The sequence below is a fragment of the Alosa sapidissima genome, chromosome 11 (assembly GCF_018492685.1).
Source record: "Alosa sapidissima isolate fAloSap1 chromosome 11, fAloSap1.pri, whole genome shotgun sequence".
NCBI classification, from domain to species: Eukaryota; Metazoa; Chordata; class Actinopteri; order Clupeiformes; family Clupeidae; genus Alosa; species Alosa sapidissima.
Window position 1 is genome coordinate 11,854,123 of NC_055967.1, and position 17,878 is coordinate 11,872,000.

Below are 17,878 nucleotides of genomic sequence, written 5' to 3' on the forward strand. Positions count from 1 at the left end.
GCTGGCAGTGTGTTCCACCAACGAGGAACAACAGATGAGAAAAGTTTGGATTGGCTTGAGCGTACCGGTGGTAGAGCTAGACGTCGTTCGTCTGAGGAGCGCAGCGGTCTGGAGGTAGCGTATGTCTGTATGAGGGCATTCAAGTAGGTGAGCAGAACCGGAGACTACTTTGTAGGCAAGCGTTAGAGCCTTGAATTTGATGCGGGCCGCCATAGGTAGCCAGTGTAGCTGGATGAGCAGCGGGGTAACATGTGCCCTTTTGGGTTGGTTGTAGACCAGGCGCGCCGCCGCGTTCTGGATCATCTGAAGTGGTTTCACTGCGCAGGCTGGGAGACCTGTCAGGAGGGCATTGCAGTAGTCGAGTCGTGAGATGACTATTGCCTGAACCAGAAGTTGGGTAGCATCTTGAGTCAAGTAGGTCCTGATTTTCCGTATGTTGTAGAGTGCGAAACGGCATGACCGGGCGACTGAATGTTATATGGGACTATACATGGGGCAACTTTTTGAGAAATGTTGCTGGGCCACCACATAACCAGTTCCATTTGGTCTGATTGGATCACGACAATTTGCCTAGGCTACTGATTAAAGTTCTCCAGAAAAGAAATACGTGCCAGAACCACAATAATAATAAACATTGCTAGCAACATTGCTCATCAGCTTTAGAAGTAGGCCTACTGTAATACTACTATAAGAACACTATTATAGAGGAATTACAAAATATCATATAAGCATTATACACTACTATAAAACTACAATAGAAGTGTTATAGAATTAGCCTACTATAGTTCTTTTGCACAGAAAAAAAAACATTGGTGTTAACTTTTTATTTGTTTTTAATGTTGCCATATTGAGACATACAAAATTAAGTCAATCAGTCAATACATCACATTTTCCAACCTGTTGAATACACCACTTTGTAGATATATTTGAAAGGAAAGGTTAAAAGAAATCCTTTATGAAACGGCTAATGTGAAAATAATATTTAAATATGTTATTAAATAATGAATAATAAAAACTTGTAGCTTTCTTTCAGTTCCATTGACATTTATTGCATACATTTATTGTTTACTTCTTTATTGCTTTATTAATCAAAACAAAAATGATTTAACTCCTCATACATGCTGACACTAATTATGTCTTCTAGCATCAATGCAGAAACACATTGAAAACACAAAATTCCTTATGAAGCCACCTTAGAATGAGACACCTGAAAGGATGAGCTCTCTCTCTCTCTCTCTCTCTCTCTCTCTCTGTGTGTGTGTGTGTGTGTGTGTGGGTGTGTGTGTGTGTGTGTGTGTGGTGTGTGGGTGTGTGTGTGTGTGTAGTGTCTAGAATGTAGTGTGCAATAAGGTCTCCAGGCACCATCCACCGCTGTGGCTGTCGCTTACAGTGGGAGAGGCCACTCCCTCTCCGTTTCAAAGCCCTGCATCTGGGCTTCTCTGTAATCTACCCTCCGCTCCACATCTGCAACCGCTCTCTTATGTGGGAGAAAATAGAAAGTTGGCAGACGAGCCTGTCATTTGGACACATAAAAATATCGCAGCATGCTGAGCAGTGGCCACTAATATAGCCAGAGCCATGAAGGGTGGGATGCAGGGAGTGACTGCAAAGAGTCGATATTAAAGACAAGAGAGACTAGGCTGGGCGGGGGGGGGGGGGGTGCTACATGTAATGTTCCTCGACTTCCTCAGCATCTCTGGATGGCAATCTCTAGATGTACATGGGGAGACCAGAGTTGGCTGCCAGTGTCTTGTTCATGAGAAGTGTTAGTTGTTTGGCTGCATTGCCTTGTGTTTTTTTTCCCCTGTCAGTGCCCACACATGCTGTGGCCATGTTGGTAATGCTGAATCAGCACACAAGAAACCTAGCTAAACATCCCGGAAAAAAAAATATACAACAGATTTCTTTTCAGAAAAGAGGAAAGTGGGCAACAAGGCCACATTTCGGGAAACATAGTCAAATGTGTGACGCACAAATCCAGCCAGGTCCCTCAGACATGTTTCTGGAGGTATTTATGGATGTCCTTCCCCGTAGTCAAGGCACTGTTTACACTGACGTACACTGTTACGAATGGAAAAGGATTTTTAAACAGTAGTTTACGACGTGGCAGTTTTTAGAGCAAGAACATGATACCCAAACCAGAGAGAGAGCATCAAATCCAAAAGTATTTCTCTAGGAGAGAAAAGGCTGTCATGACCATCTTCCCCAAGTGACCATTAAATAATAATCTGTGATGTCCCCTGTGCAACATACCCTTTCATCCTCTTATGTTCACACATGTTCACACTGAACAGAGCCAAAACAAGCTTTTTGGTCAATGTATAGTCTATATGTTATTTGATTTGATGGAACAGCTCCCCTTTTTGCCCAATCGGGATTGAATATTAAAGCAAAGCCAAACTATATCATTCTCATATAATTATTAAATATTTTATTTCACACAGATCACATTTTTTCACAAAAGGAGAGTGAAGAAAATCATCAGGCTCTACCAAGGGCTAATAGTAATCTTGATCAAAAATAATAATACAATAATAAGTCAAGTAATACTCAAGTTACTTTGAGGAAATTAAGGATAAGGAGTTACTCTTCAAAGAAAGGTAGATGTTGGTGGAAGGGGCAGGTGTCCATTGTGAGGAGGAGGCTCGGTTGGTTCGTGAGTGCTACCGTCTGCAAATCTGTCTGTCTGTCTACCTCACGAGTTGAAGCTGAAGAGGTTCATGAAGGTCTGGAAGCCGTCCTCCCCGAAGAAGTCAAAGGAGCCCTCTGAGGTGCCCAGGTGCACCAGCAGCAGCACCACCAGGCCCAGGAGGAGCAGGGGCACCAGCAGGTTCCAGCCCGAGGCCAGGATGTTGTACCACTTGGCCTTGTCTGAGCACTCCTGCGCGGCCCGCAAGTCTCCCAGGGTCTTCTGGTCCCGGGCCTGAACAGACAAGGGGTACATAGCAGGTATTGAGAATGTTGTGAGCTCATAGGATTCAGCCTACATTGCTCCAGGGGTGTAACATGAGCTCAGATCAGACCTTTTGTGGTGTACCTGCTCTCTATTAAACCAGTCTGCTAGTCTGCAACAGCTAGCTTCAGAAACCTGCTGAGCTGGTACATTATGTTTCTCTTTCAAAATCAGGTCACACATCCTACCAAGTGCATTGCGTGTTTGCTCTACAACACCACTTTGATGTCTACACTCAGAGTAACACGCTCAGCTGAAAATGAGATATCCAAAAACGACCATTCCCTGTCAACGCTGTACATGCCCAAGGCTGTGCAGCATGAGTGATGGCAAATAGAGATCAGGAAAATTACATGTGGATCTATTTTCCCTTCACTGGAGAGCTCAGTTGAGTCTGGAGCTGTGTTATTGTAGCGTGGGCCAGGAGTGTGTCTGGGCTGCCTCTAATCAGCTATTAGCAACATACCAATTACTCCATATTTAAACCTGCGCAAACGTCTCTAATTTCAGCACTGCGCTATTACACAGGATGTGATTTTTTTCTGTGCCGCTGTGTTCACCATGTTCTATATCCACACACACATTCCTGTGGTACAGAATCAACAATTCCATCTTACATGGCGACTATAATGCACTACATGGCTCAGAAAAGACACTACCATAATTCATATTCAGTGATGCTTAACAGGTTTTGAACAGTCTTCATGCACTGTTGATCGGAATATATTGTACATTATCTGCAGTCTAATGAGAAAGAATGATCTGAATGCTCATTTGTTTACAGTTGTTTGTCATAGATTGGTGGCCATGTCTATAGATCCAGCCATGCAGAGAGATCTCACCTTGATGGAGTAGATGAGAGCCATGAAGCCCAGGCAGCAGAAGTTGACATAGAGTGTGTTGCACAGAGACCAGAGCAAGTAGTCCTTAGGGGCCCTCTTCGGAGCATGGCCCATGTTCACCGCTGTGGAGCCAGCCGGCTTGCGGGCAGACTTGCAGCTGGTCAGCGGGGTGCAGTCGGAAGAGTAGTTGTAAGTGGCGTTGTCCATCCTGCTGTATAGCGTGTGAGCGTGCGCGCGCGTGTGTGTGTGTGTGTGTGTGTGTGTGTGTGTGTTTGTTTGTTGAGGGGGTGTCCTGGTTCACAATGCAGATGCTAATGCGGATAGCCCTGTGCCCCTCTGTGTTCCCTTCGAGCAGAAATCCCAGTGAGAGGTTACCCCCACCCTGCGCCCAGCTTTTATCCAGACGCTGGAGGGTGGTGACACGGAGAGGGCGCAGGCTAAGGCTGCAAGGCCAGTGATTATGTGGTCAAGCCTATGAGAGGGTGAGCGAGGCAGGATGCCTCTGGGTCTCTGTGACATGGACTCCCAAGGGTGGATCACTGGGGTGCTCTTTACCGTAACAGTTGGCATAAATTATGATGAAAAGTTTTTTGGGTGAAACAAAAGATTGCAAAATATGTATTAATTTACAAATGAAATCAATGCAGAAAAGGATTCCAACACTGAAACAACTTGTTGTCTAGACATGTCCTTATGCAGTTCCATTCTCTGACAGAATTCCGGTCTGGAAATGTGATCCGGTCCAGCAATTAAAGTAACATATCAGAGTAGCTAGTCTATATAGAAAGACAGGTACAATTGATGTTGTGTATTTTGCTTTGCAATGCAGATGAGCTTTCAATACAGTCCGAAAGTGCTATTGAACAGGGACTGGTTTAAAATGGGTGAATAATGCCCTCTTGTGGCCAGTATGTGATTGATACACTGATATCAAGTTTTATATTGTAGGCCTACCTGGTTAGATACATACAACATTAACACATTACATTTACATTGCATTACATTTAGCAGACACTTCTTGACCAAAGTGACTTACATATGTCAGCTATATTACAATCATGGGCGGATTATGAACTTTCGGGCCCCTGGGCCAAGATGAATTAAGGGCCCCCCACTAATTGTCGTATATGTGGGAGGGGGGGGGGGGTTGGGGGTCCTCCCCCAGAATTTTTTTTATTTGTTTGATGAGATTTCCTGTATTTTGGTGCATTTTGGGGATGGCCAATACTAAATTCAATCAGATTCATAGCCTACATCCTGATTTGTTGATATTGAGAAATGATTCCATGCAAAGGCTTGGGCTTCAGTGCCCCCTGACCCCTTGGGCCCCTGGGCCTGGGCCCGGTGGGCCCGTGCAGTAATCCATCCCTGATTACAATGGATCACATTGTCCCCGGAGCAACTTGGGGTTAAGTGCTTTGCTCAAGGGCACAACGGTGGAAGCCGGGAATTGAACCGACAGCTTCCAGGCTACTGCTCGCTAGCCCAGCTCCTTAACCACTACACTACAAATTGAATTTAGAGTACCGATAGGTATATTAGATTAGATTAGATAAGATTAGATTCAACTTTACTGTCATTGTGCAGAGTACAAGTACAAAGCCAACAAAATGCAGTTTGCCAGAACCAGAAGTGCAAAAAAGTGCAATGTGACAAAGTAGACAAGAACAGGAAAAGAAATATAGTGCAGTGTAGACAGTATGCAGTTGGTTTACAGAAGCAGAATAAATATGGCTATGTGATATGAACCATGTATGAACAACATGTACATATATGCATAATTCATCATAATATTTTTTATTCTTTGAGTCACCATCCTCCATAAACAGTATATAACAAACTAGTTATGTATGGTTTAAAAATACACCACCAACTATGGCCTACTGGTGATGCTAGAGGAATTAAGTATCCAAGACTGCAATATTGCTTTGAATTGTCCAAACTAGCACAGTTGACCACAAAATTAACAAGATTAAACAAGATTAATTAATACGATATTGAGGTCTTTGTGCTCAACCTCTGATTTTCACCATATAGTACTAAATGTCTGTTGACAAAAGGTTAAGCTCTCAGCTACACATTTTAAAACAGCATACAGCATATGATAATCATGATAATAACAAACGCAACTATTATGGACAGAGCAAGGACGTTCAGCCAGTAGGCAGTGGATCCAAGACTTCTGGCTCCCTCAAGGTCCCCAACAATTTTTCTGTCTCGTGACTGCAAGACAAGATTACACCTTGTATGTAATATTACAGTGACATTCAGTTTAATCTAGTTGATCTCAGCCATTGATACACTGACAATTTGAAATTCAGAATCCTAGACTTCTAGTAGTCAGTAAAAATAACAAAATCCTCAAAAACAGCCACTCAAAAAATTGATCTGTAAAATCTGTTTCCAATCTGCTCACCAATGTTTATAGTCATTAGAGCAGGAATAATACATTTGGAATATTCTAGATTTCAACATAGGATCTGTGATGTTAATATTCACCTTTATGGAGTAGAAGAAGGCCATCAGTGCCAGGCAGCATGGGTTGCAGCAGAATATGAGATTGAAGACTGACCATATGATATGGTCCCGCGGCATGTCTACATGGACGTCCCGGATAGGTACCACGTGGGTCATGACTTGCATTGGCACCTGCTCTTTGCTTAATGGTTCATATTCCATGCTGCTTAGTTTTTGGGTGATGAGAGCTTATTTAAAAAGGCAGAAAGTTGCTGCTTCTCAGCCAGCAGGTTGAATCTGGTTCATCAAATGTGTCCGTTTATGGCAAATCTCTCAGGCCACACAGGAAGACACCCATAGTTTTGGTATAGTTCTGCCCCCTTTTTTCATAAATGACAATGACTTGGTTTTTTTTTTTTTTCAAAAACCCCGAACCTGGTGTCTGTGCCACTTCCCATAATTGGGTATCGGTTCTCAATTTATCAGTAGAGCCTGTGCTTCATAAAAACATGGAAGTGAATACCCTGATCTGTCTGAGGCTTGCTTGCCAGCCTTTTCCAGTATTTCGCAAAAGTTGTAAAATATAACCTCATATTCTGTTTTTTGAATGTCAGCGACTGGCTATATAAAAAAACGTATCTGTATGCGCTAGGGCTGTCAATCGATTAAAAAAATGAATCTAATTAATTACATACTCTGTGATAAATTAATCTAAATTAATCGCATACATGATTTTTGCTGTGAAAGTATTTTAAATATTTAAATTCAAATGAATCATTGAATAATCAGCATTAGTGACATTAAAGTTCAAAAACTCTTATTATTATTTTAATAATGGCCATAATAATCTATGATATGACCTAATATGCTGAGGAAATAAATTCAAAAGTGCTTCGGGAAGAACACTTTATTTTTATCAACACCATCAAGCCGTTTTTGAAAAGTAAATGTTCCAATCAATGATCTAGGCAGCACATTTTCTTCTCTCTCCTTCATTTTACAGTCTAATGGTTACTGACTACAACGGCTCGGGGTCATACAGAATCGATTAATCTGCATTATTTTTTTTAATCAGTTATTTTTTCTCAAATTAATTAATCAAAATTAATCAGTTATTTTGACAGCCCTAGTATGCGCACATACCGGTAATACGTGTGTGCTTGAGATAAAACTGGCCGTTTTTCAGCAGAAACATAATGACCTGTACAATGGGGGATTTCACTCATCCCTTCACACTGAGGTGGGACTGTAAAAAAATGTTACATTTTGAGGTCAGGTAGGAGGGCCCCTTAACAGGATTTTGCTTAAGGCCCCATGGAGGTCTGAACCGGCACTGCATTGTCCAAAACTCTAGGCCTATTTCTCCGACAAACACCAATTTGGGAGCTTATGCTACCATCATTGATTCTTGAGATTAGGGACAAAACAGGTTTACATTTTCTAAAAGAATATTTTGAAGATTTTCAAAAGCTATTAACACATCTTTGTTAAATGTAGCTTTGGCCATCTAACCATGTTTTGGTTAACCTCCCAGTTGTACATTTTTTTTAATAAATTACATATTTGCTGGACCCGCACTCGATTTTTGTCAACACCATCAGACACATAGAAATGTCTATAAAATTATTTTTTGAATAACTTACCACAAATAGTTTGACTTATCAGTATCAGTTTGTTTTTTTATCTTGTTTGTCACACTGTCCTGATGTAGCCCTGAATTAGTCATCAAGGGTACCCTCAATGCCTACTATATCAACTAGTTGGATGTTAATGAGAAATGAAGAAATGCCAAATGCCTTGGCCTTAACACTGCCCTTCCCTTTACTCTCAGCGGTCTTTCTGTTCTGACTCAGACCTCATCATTTAACATTAGGTCAAAAATTAAACTAGGCTCCTTTCCAAATTGGAGTAAAAAGGCCTGGTGGCTGCTTTACTTACTGTAATGTTGATATTGCATGGGAACATAGGCTGCCTCTGAGACAGCTGCCCAATGTTGTGTGACAAAATGGGCAGACATAAACCTTTGTAGTGGACGAATATTTCTTATACTTCATCAATGACTTTAACAATAACAGCAGTAGCTTTGGTTAAAAATGTGTCAGCCTAATGTAATGGAATACAAAAACAACTTGTTACGGTGAAATCTGTGTGACAGAGACAAGATAAAAAACAAAACTGCCTTGCATCCACTGTATGAGATTCATCACAACTCTACTGACTACTAAGAGTTGTGGTGTACATTTTGGAAAGTTACTATAGTACAGGGTTGAGTACTAGGTTGGCCATTTGACCAGGGAGATCATCTAAACAGGATTTGGGATCGGTCCTTTGGACAGAGAAAAGAAAGGTCTCTGACTCAAATTCTAATATAATCAGGTTTTATTTACTTAAATTACAAAACACGTACAGTGTACATTCGGTGGCTTAAGGCATTCACAAGTCATCTTAGTGGAATTCCACTGGTTACTGATCTTCTGACAGGCTGGCTAAGCAAGGGAATAAGTGCTCCCATCCTTGACTGTTTAGGTTCAAATTGAATTATAATACCATAATACCTTAAACTACATTAATAAAATATTGTCAAGAAAAAAAATGTTATCAGGTATCAATTCCTCTACAATGGACATGACTCCCATGATGGAATCAGCTATTTACATCCCTATTGAAAATACAGTGCCTAACAGACTGACTGAATGGCAACATGCTGATTCCCACTTAGTAAGGAGGAGGGTGGAGGCTCACAGAGTCATTAGCCACATGTCAGTAAAACATCAAACCAAAACTGAACAAATAACAGAGCTTCATTTCAAAAAATATATTGGAGATCTTTTCATACGAGGACACAGACGTGCAGTAGATCAGCCCTGATCACTGGCCACAGAGCAGCATAAAAAGAAAGAGCATCTCACTTTGATCAGGAAATGGAGACCTCATCTCTGCACAATGACCTATTCAAACTAGGTCATCTTACAGAATTGAAGTGGTTCATAAAATGCCTCTGTCTGCTCAGATTGAGAAGATATATCGAGGATCATTCAGGACAAAGTGAAATGGATGTAGGGGTAATGGAATGTTGTTTTGTACTCTACCTTGCATGCAAGTCTGGTCAGTTTGATACACAGATGTAAAGTGATCTTCCTTGATTTGTCTTTCAGGAGTGCCAAGCATATGATCTCAGCCTGCATGGTACTCTGTTGTAAAATGGTCACTTGAATTTAATTACTCAAGAAAAGCATGTTGAGTTCAGTCATAAAAAATCAGATAATGCTATTACGGTGGACATATAGTGGTAGTTTAACCAAATCAGCAACAATCAAGTATGACAGACAGAAATCTGACTTTCTACTGGTTCTAGTGTTGAAATAGGGAGGAACGATTCTGTGAAACACCATTTACCATCAGACCTCAGAATCACTTTGGCAAAAGAAAAACAGACTGCTTGTTAATGCAGAAGATAAAGCAACACAGATTATCCAAGGAGCCTTATATCTATAGTAAGCTGTTTGGCAAGCTTTTCTCAGATGGGCAGGACGGGAGCTGATAGCCACCAGAGCAGGTTGAAGTGCAGGGGGGGAGAGCAGGGAGCCCTCTGCTGGCGGGAGTAGAGCATCACATCTTTGAGGCGGCTGCCACTGCAGATGCCCCACCTCGGGTGTACACCCGCACCCCAGCCTAAAACAAAGAAGGACAGTCAGACAGGACAAAACCACAGAGAAGGGGGTAACAACTGACTGTATTGTGGTTCCGTCAGTGATTCTACACTGGGCTTGGCTAGCAAAAACCACATGCCTCACTTTTTAAACATTTTTTAAAGCCAACACAAAAACACATTTTAAGGTGTGTCGTCATAGGCAGGTCATATTTTTTTACTTTGATGCTATCTGGTCTGTGTTGAAGTGAGAGACAAACTGACCTGTTGTTCCCACTAGCAAACAGGGACAATATAAAACAGCTTTTACAGCCAGATACATCTCTACAATGCATTGGCTAGCAAGCTAGCTAACATTTCTCAGTCTGATTAAAGTTTGCTGGTTTCCGACAATGCTCTACGATGCCTTTTTGCTGCAAATACAATGTGGATTTAACCTCTCCTTTTACCTCCTTGGACTCGGCATTGTGTTTGTCTAGCAGAGCCTGAACCCGGTTCCCGTAGTCAGCGTGGACGGCCATCAAATTCTGGACCTGAAGAGGAAACACCGATGTAGCATTAGCAGACTGTATGGCCAAGTAAGGAAATTGGTGGTGATGATGGGTAAGAGCAGAGTGGTGAGGAAGACCAACCATGCGCTTCTGAATGAAGAGCTGCGCTCCCTTCAGTGCTCCGGCCATGTTCTCACACAGACGTTGCCGCTCTGGCCCGCTCAGGACTTCGGTGTAGAAGGCGCGCACCTTAAAGAGCATGGACAGCAAACCACAGAGCATAATAATCAGATTCTATGCTCCGGTCAGATACTATTCACTTGGACATCAAACTATAAAATAACTTTCACACTAATACACAGTAACACCTTTTACCAGTCAGGGAGCAAGAGAAATTCACATGCAAACCTCTTTTCCACACAAAGACACACCTATACAACCAGAGAGGTTCCGCGTAGCTGGCAGGCATACCTGAGTAACGTTGTCATCATCAGCACTGTTGTAGCGAGCCACGTCGGCGGACACCTGAAACTTGGACTCCATGAAGCGGGGTTGGGTCTCTGGGGCACTGAAGCTGTTGGGGTAGTAGTTAGGGGCTCCAGCTGCAAACATCCAATACACACAGGGGTAAATCACTACTGCTCTCCACTCTCACCTCTTACATCTGACAACTAAAGTAAAATGCCTTTTTCCCAAATAGAAATTCCAGAGTTTTTCTAATTATTTATACTTTTTTTTCTTCAAGACCTCTACTTTCTTAATTTCTGTTGTAATGTTCACCTTTGACCTGTGAGCAAAATTTCCAGGCGTTAGCAAACACTTCTCCCAAATTTCCAGACTTTCCAAGTCTAGAAAAAGCAATTCATGAGTCTATATTTTTCCAGTCTTTCCACACCGGTGCAAGCAACCTGAGCAGATGTAAACCCTCATAGCTCTGAAGCTGACTGACAAGCATGTCATCTCAGGAAGAACTATTGCCTGGTTCAGCCAGCTGGTTGTTAGTTAATGCTCTGGGACCGCATTGTAATCCAATTAGTGCAAAAATGACAAAGATTCAACAACCCCCACATGGATGAGGTGCTCACCCTGGTTGTCGCCCATGCACATGGGGCCGTCCCTCTGGTAGTTGGCCACGCGGGCCCTAAAAGGGCAGTTGATGGGCAGCTGCAGGTAGTTGGCACCCAGACGGTGCCTGTGTGTGTCTGGGTAGGAGAACAGCCGGCCCTGAAAAACCAGAGACGTTTGTCAAACACACGACACGACGGTAGGAAATGAGCACATGACTTGCTAGCTAGCTCCTTGCTGTGTTAGCACAGATAAAGCAACACATTAATCAACATTTAGATTGTTTTAAGACTTTTATGAACTTTTATGTAAGCAAGTATAGCATGCAAAATGTAATTTCTCTGTCTTTTGTCTGTCTCTGCGTGCGTGCGTGCGAGAGAGAGAGATTTTGTGTGTGTGTGTGTGTGTGTGTGTGTGTGTGTGTGTGTGTGTGGACAGTAGCTATTCCGTTTTTTTCAGCATATTGGATTTTCTTGCCTTTTTCTACATTTACAGACAGTGTTTGCTTTAATTACAAGATAAAGACAAGATGATTACAAGATTCAAAGTGTAGGGCTGTGAATTTGTTTGTTGATTCTTTTCAAGTTTTTATCCTGAGACTGTGACCTAAACTTAGCACAATTAATGATCACAAAGTACAATGACTACAATGTTAAATAAATAACACAAAAGGTCCATTAACATCTCCACATCTATTCATCTTGGATTGTTTGCAAGTCTCTGACCTGCAGCATTTTGTCTGGGCTGGGCTCAATGCCTGGAGGCATGTTGCTGGGATCAAAGGCCAGCTGCTCCACCTCTGCAAAGTAGTTGACCGGGTTTCTGTTGAGGACCAGCTTCCCTACAGGGATCAGTGGGTAATCCTTGTGGGACCAGACCTGGAGATAAAAAGACAGGGAGAAAATACAGTTAGGACCTTTCATAAAGAAATTAGTAAATAAAAAAAAAACACCAAAACAAACAATTGTCTCTCTGTAAAAGCATTGGAATATTGTGCCATCTAGTAGAGAAACTGTGGTATAGCCTCTGGCTCAACGACAACAGAACCAGCTTATGTAACAATGACTAATGAAGTTGGAGAACGCACCTTGGTCAGGTCGAATGGGTTGAATGGGAACTTCTCCGCCTGCTCAAACGTCATGACCTGGATGTAGAAGGTCCAGGACGGGAAGTTCCCAGTGGCGATGGCATTGTAGAGATCTCTGATGGCATAGTCGGGATCAGTGGCTGCAAGTCTGTTTGCCTCTGCTGGATCTAAGTTTTTGATGCCCTGGTCCACCTAAAAGACAAAGACTCTTGTGTTACAGAGAAACTATGAGCTGTCCCGACAAATAAAAAGAAAACAATGTTATTCCTGTTACCTTGAAGTGGAACTTGCAGTAGACTGGGTAGCCTTCGGCATTGACCAGTTTGAAGGTGTGTGAGCCATAGCCATTCATATGTCGAAAGCCATCAGGAATACCACGGTCACTGAACAGGAATGACACCTTTCGGGAGGGATTCATAATAATTATAATAAAACCACTGATGGCAATAATCTTCAAAAAAAAAAAAAAAAAAAAAAAAATTAAAAAAAAAAAATCAGCAAAATCCCCAAAGAATCGGTTTGAAAGACAAAGCTCCCTTTTCATCTGGCTACATTTTCTCTTCTGGTACGAGATGTGACACATCTAGGAAAACGTCCTACACTGTTAGACTCTAGAGCAGCACCTGATGGAGGGACTCGGGCCGCAGGCTCCAGAAGTCCCACACCATGTCCGGGTCTTTCAGATGGGTCTGGGGGTTGCGCTTCTGGGAGTGGATAAAGGAGGGGAACTGTAGACACACAGCAGAACAGAAGGTTCAATTCAAGCCAGACACGTCAACAGCCTGTAGGCTACTCTAAAAACACACAAACAAAACCAAAAATACAGTATGTCTCACTAACCAGAAGAGCATCCCTGACGAAAAAGATGGGCGTGTTATTTCCAGTCAAGTCCCAGTTGCCCTCATCCGTGTAGAACTTGACGGCAAAGCCACGTGGGTCTCTCACTGTGTCTGCAGATCCTGATTCTCCAGCTGAAACATGGGCACATTTAAGGTTAACACAAGGAGGCAAAAAACACTGGCATCTCTCCTCATTTCTTCAACTCTCTCTTTAACATTGTCATCCTTTAGTAACTCTTAGATAAACGTGGCTCGGACACGTGAATCAGTTCATGTTGAGACAATGTCAACAACCTGCTTTGAGGCAAGGGTCAGAGTCTGTTCATAACCCGAGATATTTGGTGGACAAAGGCAAAACAGTGTACACCAGATACATCTCGCAATGAAGAAGATTAAATAAAGCATTTCCAAATAGTCATGTTCAAACCGTTTTATTTATTTATTTTTTTTTATTCTGTAATCATTTTCATGCAGCAGAGTAAGATACTAGCAATCTTGACTAGCAGCTGTTTAACGGTACTGCTGGACAGCTAGGCCTACTTTATCATCATAAACTTTAGTAACAACATCTAAGAAAGACAAAACACATATCAGTCCCCTTAATATGCATACATGTGGATGATTTGATATCGCTGATGTAACACTCCACAGATACTTTGGAGGTGCATCAAGCTGAAACATACGCTTAAATGTATCAAAGATATGAAAAGATATGAAGCAAAATCAGCAGTGACAGTGAGTGACTCCACACAGGCAAAGGCTTTCTCTGCTATACAACTCCCCAAAAGCATGACCAGCACCATGATTTAAAGGACTTTCAATAATTGAATGGCAATTAGCTTAGTTTCAATGCTTCTGAGATTAATGCAAATCATAAAACAATGTTTTAAATCACAACTGCTGCTATTTTAAAAAGGCATCACTCAGATGATTATGCTCATAGCATCACACACACAAAATCCAAGCAGATAGAGCAAACACAGCCTGGCAGACAATTACATATATCAGTTAAACATTACAAAAAAGAGGGGGGGAAACCTCATTGATGGAGGGAGACTTTTGAGGGAATTTCATAAGGTGGTCACCTGGGTGACACAAAAAGCTGTCTAGTTTGACATTAGACTTCGGGTTGTGCTGAAAAATAAAAATGCCTAATGCTTACACACTAAGACTTTTCCTTGCAGAAAAGAAGGCATGTTCAGGTCATGGTCAACACATTGCATTGCATTTTTTTTTTTTTTTCTGTAATCATTTTCATGCAGCAGGGTAAGATACTACCAATCTTGACTAGCAGCTGTTTAACAGTACTGCTGCACAGCCAGGCCTACTTTATCATCATAAACTTTAGTAACATAGTGCATACATGCGGATGATTTGATATCTCTGAACTAACACTCCACCGTCTAACAGATGCTTGGAGGTGCATCAAGCTGAAACATATGCTTAAATGTATCAAAGACATGAAGCAAAATAGACTTCAGGTTGTGCTGAAAAATGAACATGCCTAATGCTTACACGAAGACTTTTCCTTGCAGAAAAGGAGGCAGGTCATGGTCAACACATCAGCACTGGGGCAGCCGCAGCCTACTGGTTAGCGCTTCGAACTTGTAACCGGAGGGTTGCCGGTTCGAACCCCGACCAGTAGGAACGGCTGAAGTGCCCTTGAGCAAGGCACCTAACCCCTCACTGCTCCCCGAGCGCCGCTGTTGTAGCAGGCAGCTCACTGCGCCGGGATTAGTGTGTGCTTCACCTCACTGTGTGTTCACTGTGTGCATTTCACGGATTGGGATAAATGCAGAGTCCAAATTTCCCTCACGGGATCAAAAGAGTATATATACTTACTTATACATACATTGCATTAAATGGCTCTTAGGAAATCAAAAGTTGGCTTGGTTACAAAAAAGGTGGGGCATTATCATGCCAGCCATCTGCCATGACCGGGTCTGTTGGCACCAAACAATTCTCCTACCATGCAACCAGTGTCTTTATACATAGCCCACTATTCCTGATCAAAAGAAAACAGTAGTTCTCTCACCCCTCAATCGGGGAATAGCTACACTTATCGACAGCTGAAACACACTCTTGGTGTGGGGGTTGTTCTGTCTGGACGCTTTTAAAGCAATCACTCTTGTTTATGCCAAGAGAACATATATACACAGAGGCTTACATCGTAATATCTTGCCAGAGAAATATACACAAAGAGGAATCACACATTAGGATATGTCTGAGGAAGATGCACAACAAATTGGACCTGTGGACCAAGAGGACCTGTGAATACCACTCCACAGAAACTGCTCCCTTACCGACAGTGGAGAAACGGATGGCTATTGGTGTGGTCTTGCCCACATGCTCAAACACGTTGGCCTTGGAGTAGCAACTGATGTCATGGGTCACTTCAAAGTAACCAAATGCTCCTATGGAGAAAATAACAGTTTCAGATGACTAAATATTGGGTAAAAAGCATTTTATTTTCAAGCTAACCAGCCTTCTGTATTGTAGCAGGGTGGTATGAAGGGATATCAAGTCTAGAACAGCCTTGGCTTTGTTAGGCATCACATGAGTCACTGAACTAAATACTAAGATCAGATTTCAGGCCCCTCAAACAACAGGCTGCCAAATGTGTTATTTCACTACATTAATAGGCCAAAGGGGCTAACCACTTGCTGCTATCTGACTCAGATAACTCTTACCAGCTCCTTTAGCATGCACCACTCTCTCCGGAATGCGCTCCCGGTCAAAATGGGCCATCTCATCGGTGAACACCACATCTTGAACCAACAGGGGTCCACGCTGGCCTGCTGTCAGTTCATTTAGCTTGTCTCCAATTGGCACACCTGCCCCTGTGGTCAACACATCTGGTCTCTGAGGAAGATATTGTCAAACCAGATGTGATACATGTTAAGGACTACTAAAGCCAAACCTCATCGGACTTAATTTCAATTGTTATGTTAAGTCATAGTTCTTACCAGGGGAATACACAAATGTACAATTTTAAATATCACAATGACACAAAACGATTTATTTTATATATATACAGTTATTAGTCCTTAGCTCACTATGCAGCATAGCTTCCTCAGTTACATAGGTTAACTGTTAACCATTTTGCGAAGGCTTTCTGTCTAGCCTAATTACATAACCTTCAACCTTAATGTTACTGCTGAATACCTCTGCCAGTCGCAATTGTTAGGGGTTAAAGTTCAAAAATCAGTTACGAGACAGATCAGATTTGGTACACATATTTATCTAAGGAAAAAGAAGCGAGGTTTCCCAAACAACCGTAATATACACTATGCAGATAGAACAGATCTTTGCCGGAGGAATAACAAGAATGACATGCAAATATTTTTCATAGAAAATTGAGTCCTGCTTCCATGTAAATTGACATGTGTAAGTTGAAATGACAAATATGTGATTAGAACGTTTTTGAAAAAGGTTCTATAACATGACTCAACAATTACCCTCAGGGACTTTTCTGCCATTAAACAATTTTAAGAACACTGAAACTATAGAACGTTCGCATAGAATTCTAGAAGGAGCCAGGAAAATAATTCACTCTCTGGGGAACGGCATTGTCTTAAAGAATTCACTCCTCAACAGGTTAAAATCCAAGATCACCAACTTCACCGCGCATAGGTGCCCATTATCTGTTTCCAGATAAGGTTATTGACGTTACCACTCTAGGCAGCCAGCCAAAAACAAAAAGCTGCGCTGAGAGTCTGTCAACTACGTTTAGCTAATGTTGATGCTACCCCAGAACCCAAATCCGACTTTGATTTTGTGCAAGGTATCCAACAATCACATAACGTTATAGACATACAAATAATTGTATCACACAGCGTCGACAGATGTAAACTCCCAATTCGTGCGTAAAGGCCTATGACCTATTACCCCATTTCCTCAAATACCCTGCACGGAGGAGGCACTAGCAACGTTAGCTAGCTGGCTAGGCTGAGCTGAATTGTAAGTTTATGTTGCAATACAAACCTGAGTCCCCCGATTCTGCTTCCATAGTTTCATTTGATCGGTTGCTTTCTCCCTGTTGTCTGCCATCTTCCTCTTACGATATGCACATGCACAGTTCGAGAATGACAACTACACAGGCAAGTCTATCTCTTGACGACGTTTCTGTATTCTGTAGCTGTACTTAAGCACTACTCAGGGACCACCCCCTCCTTCTACCCCCGACTCCCATTGGCTGCTTGGACGTGGAGTTGACCTACTTCTGGAGTCATGGAAAAAAATGCAAGTTCATACAATGACCGTTCCACCAGGAAAACAATCCCCCTGTCAGATAACAAGTAGCCTACACAGGCTTGTGAAACCCAAAGTCTATTGAGTATTTTTTATTTTTACTTAAACAATTATTTCAACACAATGTTTCATGTTCTGGGTGGCATACGAGGTGTAAACATTGGCATGCAGTTTAAAATGTTTTCATGTCTCAATCTCACAAAACATGAGAATACTGAAAATGAAAATATTGCTTCATAATAAT

General features: G+C 42.0%; 2 protein-coding genes across 2 annotated transcripts; both read right to left on the reverse strand.

The window, feature by feature from the left end:
* Window positions 1–2,479: 2,479 nt before the first annotated feature.
* ifitm5 (interferon induced transmembrane protein 5) lies at window positions 2,480–4,821 on the reverse strand. The gene is made up of 2 exons (XM_042109108.1): window positions 3,796–4,821; window positions 2,480–2,923 (listed from the first exon to the last, which is right to left on the reverse strand). The coding sequence occupies exons 1-2, from the start codon at window positions 4,000–4,002 to the stop codon at window positions 2,696–2,698; spliced, it is 435 nt and encodes a 144-aa protein (XP_041965042.1). The 5' UTR covers window positions 4,003–4,821; the 3' UTR covers window positions 2,480–2,695.
* Window positions 4,822–8,613: 3,792 nt separating this feature from the next.
* On the reverse strand, window positions 8,614–17,526 carry cat (catalase). Its single transcript, XM_042109067.1, has 13 exons — window positions 17,368–17,526; window positions 16,074–16,245; window positions 15,687–15,797; window positions 13,385–13,515; window positions 13,168–13,272; window positions 12,819–12,944; window positions 12,545–12,736; window positions 12,183–12,335; window positions 11,478–11,616; window positions 10,864–10,994; window positions 10,534–10,641; window positions 10,351–10,434; window positions 8,614–9,924 (listed from the first exon to the last, which is right to left on the reverse strand). The coding sequence occupies exons 1-13, from the start codon at window positions 17,431–17,433 to the stop codon at window positions 9,862–9,864; spliced, it is 1,581 nt and encodes a 526-aa protein (XP_041965001.1). The 5' UTR covers window positions 17,434–17,526; the 3' UTR covers window positions 8,614–9,861.
* Window positions 17,527–17,878: the final 352 nt, after the last annotated feature.

Excerpts from the sequence above, each read along its gene's own strand:
- ifitm5 (XM_042109108.1), bottom strand. The coding sequence starts at position 4,002 with ATGGACAACGCCACTTACAACTACTCTTCCGACTGCACCCCGCTGACC. Across the intron at positions 2,924-3,795 it reads CTCTCATCTACTCCATCAAG|GCCCGGGACCAGAAGACCCT; the intron begins GTGAGATCTCTC and ends TTGTCTGTTCAG.
- cat (XM_042109067.1), bottom strand. The coding sequence starts at position 17,433 with ATGGCAGACAACAGGGAGAAAGCAACCGATCAAATGAAACTATGGAAG. Across the intron at positions 10,995-11,477 it reads GTGCATGGGCGACAACCAGG|CTGGAGCCCCTAACTACTAC; the intron begins GTGAGCACCTCA and ends GGATGTTTGCAG. Across the intron at positions 9,925-10,350 it reads ACAATGCCGAGTCCAAGGAG|GCTGGGGTGCGGGTGTACAC; the intron begins GTAAAAGGAGAG and ends TCTTTGTTTTAG.